This window comes from Nipponia nippon, unplaced genomic scaffold (genome assembly GCF_047370975.1).
Source record: "Nipponia nippon isolate SJK-2023a ecotype South Korea unplaced genomic scaffold, ASM4737097v1 scaffold_14, whole genome shotgun sequence".
NCBI classification, from domain to species: Eukaryota; Metazoa; Chordata; class Aves; order Pelecaniformes; family Threskiornithidae; genus Nipponia; species Nipponia nippon.
In genome coordinates, this window is record NW_028262330.1 from 2,015,987 (window position 1) to 2,023,475 (window position 7,489).

At 52.4% G+C, this 7,489-nt stretch overlaps 1 protein-coding gene across 1 annotated transcript; it reads right to left on the reverse strand.

Moving 5' to 3' along the window:
• Positions 1 to 260: 260 nt before the first annotated feature.
• On the reverse strand, positions 261 to 7,007 carry LOC104020712 (melanin-concentrating hormone receptor 1-like). Its single transcript, XM_087750849.1, has 2 exons — positions 6,893 to 7,007; positions 261 to 3,332 (listed from the first exon to the last, which is right to left on the reverse strand). Exons 1-2 carry the CDS (start codon positions 6,948 to 6,950, stop codon positions 2,284 to 2,286), a joined length of 1,107 nt encoding a protein of 368 aa, XP_087606975.1. The 5' UTR covers positions 6,951 to 7,007; the 3' UTR covers positions 261 to 2,283.
• Between the last annotated feature and the right edge of the window lie 482 nt (positions 7,008 to 7,489).

Below are 7,489 nucleotides of genomic sequence, written 5' to 3' on the forward strand. Positions count from 1 at the left end.
ACTTCAACCTGGGAAGATGCCTGCGTATGTGCCTCGACTTCAGTGTGATGAGACCTGGAAAAGGTCTGCCCCACAAAGACCCTTCCCGGTGCTGGCCGCCCTTCTGGGTTAGCCCACGGTGCCCCCGTGGTTTTTAGCACGTGGCCTGGCTGCGCTGGGTCAGACTGACTCACTTCAGACAGGAACAGACTAGTTCAATGATAAACACCTTTACTGTAAGCAAGATAATATCTTCAGTGTGCTGCTCTCTGAGAGCCCTGACAGCTCAGTCTGTTTTCACTTCGCTCATACTTTCCTCATTGCTGGTGTTGGAGGAAGAGCACAACCCACCCAACCGTTACCATCTCGTTCCACGGCGAAGCGTGCCAGTCCTCCCCTTCACTTCCTTATGGGAGAAAGGTAACACAATAGCTTCCCTTGTCCTGAGAGCAAGTCTGGCCTGGCACAGCACGCATCTGCCTCGACCTTCGCTCCCGAGCCCTTCGGGGAGAGTGCTGACCAAAGAGCAAAGCAGCTCCGTGAACACCAGCACAGGTGGCAATTCCTGGCAGTTAAAATAGGGCAAAGATTTTAAAGTCATAAAGCTTGAAAGCTCCGTGCGTGTCTGTCTGGCTTTATTGCCCAGGGAAATGGAGGCAAAAAAATTGACAAGATACCGTGCAGTCGCGGTGTGGATGAGCTGCTGCGGTGGGTGCAGGCTGATAGAGCCTGGGATGAAAATACAGAGAGACCCTGCTATGAGGTTTGTTCAATGACTCGAAAAGCAACGTGCTGCATCTGATGACGTCAAAAGGGCTGGTGTTGCACACCGCCCTGCTTTGACCGCCGGAGGTGAGCGAATGGCCGCGTGTTCTCTGCGGGGTGTAGGCTGAAGCATTGGCTGTACTTCAGAATCCCCGCGAGCGTGGTGCGTGTGCGTTAGGTGCGTCCGTGAGCGTGCATGTGGCTTGGGGAGTCCTGTGCGGTGGCACGGTTTTGCTGTGTAGCTGTGTAAGGGTGGATTTCCATTCCGGGTATGTTGCGGGTGGCTGGCGGCTTGAAACCATAAGCGTGGTAAGGAATTCTTTTGTGCTCTTTGATGTTTTTAATTCTGCTTTATATTAAATTCGTCTACAGTAACCAGTTCCTCCATGTTTGACAAAGTGTTGAACAATGCCTGCACAGTCCCCTGGGAGCCCTGCGCAGGCTATCGGTGTAATCCCCGCATTAGGCTGGTCTGTGCTGTCTTTTCTCTAGTCTTTGTAATAAGCAAAACTATTTCCTAATCTCTGACCGTTAAAGCCACATATACAAAACACAGACATTTAATTTTCCCTCTTTTAACTTTGTAAAGCATTTGTTATTTTGAGGAAGCTGCATAAGCAACTCTGCTTCCTCTGAGCTGCCTCTTCACATTTTCTCGCTCCACAGATCTCTGCACATTGTGTTTTTAGTCGTGTTTAAAACCCTCCGCCTGCGGTTCCCCGATGGCCGTGCAGACTGCGAGGCACAAGAGCAGCATGAGGAACTAGCAGTGTGAAAATAGGCTCATTGGCATGAAAAGCCGCAAATCTGATGTTAGCAGCAGTAGTTTTGAGAATCGTTTGCAGTCCCTTGAAGCAGTGCAGTTGGTTGTCTGCCTGATTTTGCTTGAAATATTTAGGATGAGCATAAAAATTAACCAGTTCTTGAAAATGTCTTGGTTGCCAAACAGTACAGCCCACTGGAGACAGGCAGGGCTGGACCAAAAGGCCAAGTGGCAGACCTAGGTGAGACTTCTGGCCCCAAGATCTCTGCTGTTTGCTTCTAGGATATGAGCACAGCTATCAAAGTTTGCAGGTCAGATTTCTTACCAAAAATAAATATACGTCATTGTGTTTCAAAGGTTCAAGTTTTGAACGAAGAAGCTCTATGTTGGCATGCTGCTTAGACATCCTGGTCGGGACAAGAGGCAGGGAATCCCTGTCAGCGTTGTCAATAGAGGTTTTACTCTTCCAGGGTGAATATTCCCCCTTGAACTCCTCTTCCTGTCCTTTCTCTCTTTTCCATCCATCATTTTTGGGGGCCCAATGTCTTGTGTGATAGAATCCTCCCGTGCGGGAGTGGAAAGAAGCAGCAGGATGCAGCATCTCGTAGGCCAAGGGCCGTGTAGGAGCAGAGCCCTGCAATGAAAAAGGGAGGCACCTGGACTCTTGGAGGTGGAAGCTTGTAGTTTATACACTTCACCCAGAATTGCCTGCAGCTTCTGCTTCTCCATTGACTTATAGATCTGAAGGCTTTTTGCTGCGGTCACTTCAGAGTGCCCTAGTGAACAGCCACAGTCACAGGCAGTGAATGTGGGGAAAAGTCCTCCAGAAACTGAGTCTGCTGAGTAGATTCTGGTGCCAGTTTTAGACACACACTGGCCTCTGTCATGCTGTTGTTGTTGACAGAGCTGCTGTTGCGACGTGGCTCTTTTGCAGGGCGGATGGCCACTAAGAACTGGTGCTTGAAGGTCTCGCTGAGGGTAATGTAGAGGAAGGGGTTGAGGCAACTGTTGGCATAGCCCAAGCTAATGGCAAAGTTGTAGGCATAAAAGAAGGCCATGGATGGTGTGTCGATGCCGAGGTGAACCAGCTGGAGGATGTAGAAGGGAGCCCAACAAATAAAAAAGGCAGAGCAGATGGCAACTGCCATGCGGGTGACTTTCTTGGTACGTACCCGGAGGCTTCTTTGGGGCAGTGGGACCACAGTGGTGGCCATGTGCTGGAGGATCTTAAAATAGACCACACAGATCACAATCAATGGCACAGCAAATGCCAGCATGAACTGATAGAGGGTGAACCAGTAGATATCGGTCTCTGGATTGGGAAGCAAGAGAGCACAGCGGACAGTCCCATCCTCCAGAGGCATAAGACCTGCGTACATCCACACAGGAATGATGGTCAGGAAGGAAAGGAGCCACACCAAGCAGATAACTAGAGCTGCAACACACGGGGTCCGGACGTAGGTAGATTTTAGAGGGTAGACAGTTGCCAGGTAACGGTCCAGTGTCATCACTGTAAGGATGTTGGTGCTGGTGATCTGACTGTTGGTGTCCAGGGCAGTGATGATGGTGCATAGGGGAGCTCCAAAATACCATGAGCCATTGCCTAGGAGCTGGTGGATGAGGAAAGGCATGCCCAAGAGGAAGAGGAGGTCCACAATGGAGAGGTTGAAGATGAAAATGTCAGGCACGGTCTGTTTGCATCTCAGCTTCTTCTTCTTGACGATAGTGTAGATGACAACGAGGTTCCCCACAATGCCCAGGAAACAGATGATGCTGAAGAGACTGGGCATGATCACGTTGGTGTAGGGTGCTGGCTTCTCTGTTACTGCCAAAACAAACGAAAACCATGAGTGCAACCCAGAGGCAACTTCTTTGCATCCCTGTGTGCTTGCCCTGTCCTGCAGCTGGATCCCCCTCAAAGATGTAGCTTGGAATGATGTTTAAGATCCTCTGCTGTACTTGGAGAGGCTTAGCTGGGGATTTGCCACTTCCTCCTCTGCCACCCAATGCATGCAACGCACCACCCAAATCTGGCCATGTGTAGACCTCTTTCCTCAGCTCTCCTGATGTGCTTCTGTCCTGACCTGAACCTCCCCAGCTCTTTTTAGGGCACTAACATCAGGCTGGTGTGCCTCGGCGCTTGCCAGTATCTGACAGGGAGCGGATGGTGACTTTGCTTCCAGGGAGTGCTGGGTGTCCAGCCATTTTGAAGGGAGGGGGTGAGGCAGCTGGTGCTTTCCACATCAGAGAAGTAAGCCCCTACGTGGGTGCCAAAATCTGGCTATAGTCAATGCTCAAGCTGTTGTCAGAAAGCTTCAGCTCATCTGTTGGGTGGTTTCTCTGTTGTGCAGTACGAGACAGTTCATTGACTGCGCAGGCAGATAACTAATGCTTATCTGTATTGTGAGACCCGGGACTGTACCCTGGCTGTGTCCCACCTCTGTTGTCAGGGTTAGGCCAGAGCATGCACTCCTTTCCCTCTTCCTTCCCTGCCCCTCTCCCTTTCTCTAGTTTCTTTTCTAGAAAGAAATCCAGGTGTGTGGCCAGAGAGGGTTTTGAGAGTATGTTTCAGAGTGGCCCTTCAACAGGGAATGCCCTAGTTGTACATGGAGAAACACGTGGCTTAAAGCTGCTGTCTCTGGGTTCTGGATGGAGGCGGACTTCCAAGGCAAAATTCTTGCCTGATAATACTTAGCTTATTAGCACTGATTCCTGACTGTTGCTGTTTGGGGTGGGAGGCCCAAGCAATCAAATTCACATTTGCCTTGTCCCCAGCGTGGGTTTAAAATCAAATTTTGAAGCCACAAGCCCTCGGTGCCAGCCAGGAGGGATTTCTGCTCTTGGGCACAGAAGGTGGTGTCTGAGGCACTGATTGTGGTGCTCTCCGTTCTGCAAGACTGCCATGTACAGTGTGTGATGGAGTCTTAAATCACCTTCTCAGCGGAGGCAAGTCTCATTTCATCTCATTACTCCTCTCCCATGGGACCTGTTTTGTTTGTTTTTTTTTTTCTCGGGGAAGGCTTTGTGTGAGTTATTTGTGTGGCTGTTACAAAGACACGCATGAGAGCCCCTAAGCCGAGCCTGCATGTGTCTTTCATTGAATTGCAGATGATTCAATGTGGTGTTAATTGGCGATGCTTTCAGTCACTGCACTATTCCATCTCCTTGGCAGCCTACGCCTGTAGGAGAAGTGGCAAGGTCTCCTCCAACAGAACCTAGGGAAACCTTGAAAATGAGATTAAGTGAAATAAGAGATACTCATACGGTGGTGTCTCTGCCAAAGTGGTATCTGTTTGCTGAGGTGGTATTTGCTGACTTTGACCTCTAGAATTCCTAGGTACAAGCTTCTCCGGATTTACTTTGGTGTGACAGAGAAGCTTGGCTGAATTGGCAAGATAACTGGGGCTACGTCGCTGGCCTGGCTTGTGGCTGGAAAAGCGTGTGTCGTATCAACCGTATGCAATATTTCAGTGCTCTTAGAAGTGGGACATGATGCGCTGCCACTACCTCAGTCCTTCTGGCACTAGGAAGCAGCCAGCTTAGGCATAAGCAAGGCCAAGGTCAGAATCCAGTAGAGCTGTTGCTGCACCAGTTTATCGGAAAGCCCCTGTGCAGATGACGGAAAGCAGGCAGTGAAGCAGGGGCCTGAAGGTGAAAGCCAGGCTTGGTTGGATTAGACAAAAAAGCCTGGTCCCAGGCCATTCATGAGGGTTTAAATGGTCCCTGTTCCTCCCAGCTGCTCATTAATGCAAAGAAATGCCCCGTGTTACATGGCTTTTGGTAGATAACATAGTCATCAGCACTCTATTGAGAACCGATACTTACTCTTCAGCATCCAGCCTGTGCATCTCCTGAACGTCCAAACAGATCTCGCACGTCCTTAATGCTTGAAGATGGCAGACTAGAAATTGGAAGATGACGACTGTGGTCCTGCTGTTCTGCATGTAGCTATTATGAGTTCTGCTCTCCTCTCTTTTAGCCCCAAAGTTTGTTATGAATGTGGTGGGAATGGATGGTATGAGTGAACCATAAAGGCCACTTGGTTAGCTGGAAATTGGGACAAAATGTCCTTTTCCTGCAGTATAATCAACAGAGTGCTCATGGTGACCCTGTAGCACTTGGAATGAGCTCAGCTGGCCTTAGAGCAGACTGTGTGCGAGTCCAAAGGCTTTGTGTGAAAGGTGGTCTGTATAGTGCTGCAGCATCTTTCCTGCTGTTGGTATTTGTACGAGCAGGACTTTGAAGTGTTATTAGCTGGAAGCTAGTGTGAAGCTGTAGTCTGTGTGTGTATTATGAGCGGGAGTCAGAAGTGCATGACTGTCAAATAATCAAAAGTTACCTCTTTTCTAAAGCCTCTTTCATCTCGAGAGATATGGTTGAATCTGAATTTTCAGTGCTGCTTCTGTGCATATCCAAGTGGCTGGACTTTGTTTACTGAAACAGCTACTTCAGGCATTGATTTGTCCTTGCTTGTAGATCTGTGGCTGTTCTATTACTCTTAAAAGTCCCAAAGGGACGATGTGAACTGAATGAGGACTGGCCTAATTTTTTTTTTTTTTTCTCTGAGGTGGTGGTTGTCCTCAGCCATGCCCCGATACATAAGAAACTGTGTCTTTACTGCATTTCGGAAGGAAGCACCGAAGGCACACTTTCAGTTTATAAAGGACATGCTGGTGGAGAGGGAGGCAGACCACGTATAAAACACCTTCTGTTGAAGAGTTTCACCAGCTTACACCACTGAGAACTGGTCTGCCTGACCCTAAACCATTGATTTGGGAACAGTGGTAGCATGGAGAAAACAGGAGACTGGTGGGGATCTCTGCTTCTCTCTCCAGTGATGTCTCGTGTTCTGTGCCTCGTTCCCCTCCCTGTCTAGCTGGGCTGGTTCATCTCTGCAGCTCAGACCAACGGGCTGCTGGAGTTATTACTGTCTCACAGCCAAAAGGTAGCGAATCGCTTCAAGCCCCAGGGGCCAGCGGCGCTGGTCGGGCTTTATTTCGGTGCGGTACGGTGTCCCGGGAGGGGGGTCCGGGCCCGGGGGCCTCCCCAGCGCCCGGCGGGCTGAGCCCGGCCCGACACGCGGGGCCCGGGGCCCGGAGCTGTCCGCCCGCCCTCGGGTGCTGAAGGCGGCCGGCCCCGGCCGGCGGCCCGGGGGTGGGGTGCTGGGGGGGGCCGTGCCCCTGTGCTCAGCCTCTCCCACTTCATGGGGTACCGGCCCCCGCAGCCCCTCTGAGCACCAGCAAAGCTGGGTTCAGCGCTGCAGAGCGGCGCAAGAGGAATGTGCGGGCGGGCTTTCCCCCGCAAAGCTCCCCGCGCCCCCGCCCCGGCCCCGGCGCGGGCGCCCCGCCAGGGAGGGCGCCTCCGCCCCGCGCAGCCCCTGCTCACCTGAGCCGTTCCGAGCCTCCGGCGCGGAGAAGTTGCGGGAGGAGTTGGCGGGGGCCATGGCAGTGAGCCCCGGTGCCAGGGATGGAGAAAGTTGGGCAAGTTCCCTCGGTGGATCCGCGGTGGCGATGGGGTGCCCCCCCCCCCCCGCCCTTTCCCCGCCGGGGCCGGGCAGAGTGTGGGAGGCAGGAGCCCTCCTGCAGCCGGCGAGCAGAGGCTGCGGCTCGGCTCCGCTCGCCCACTCCCGCCCCGCCGAGCCCGGAGCAGATACTGACATCAAAGAGCAGCTGACTCCGCCAGCCACGTCGGCTGAGAGCATCCCTCCACCGCCGTGGGGCGGGAGGGAATGCTGGTGCCGAGCGGGGCCGGGGGGAGCTGCCCTCCTCGAGTGGGAGGGGGCTGCCAGCGTCCCTTCACATCACCTCCCCATGCCGCCCCCGAAGGGATGGCTGGGATCTGCGCCCTCCCAGTTACAGCCAGCCTGTGCTCGCTATCGTCGGTAGGAGAGGAATAGCAGATTTTATCTTTTAAGTAGCTCTGATCCCCTGCCTTCAGTGTGTATCTTTCTCTCTTGCAGAGACACATGCGCTTTTCATCCCT

Bases quoted from the DNA above. Each gene is read 5' to 3' on its own strand.
- LOC104020712 (XM_087750849.1), bottom strand. From the start codon at position 6,950: ATGGCCCCCGCCAACTCCTCCCGCAACTTCTCCGCGCCGGAGGCTCGG. The intron at 3,333-6,892 runs GTGAGCAGGGGC...TTGTTTTGGCAG, and splicing joins GGAGGCTCGGAACGGCTCAG to TAACAGAGAAGCCAGCACCC.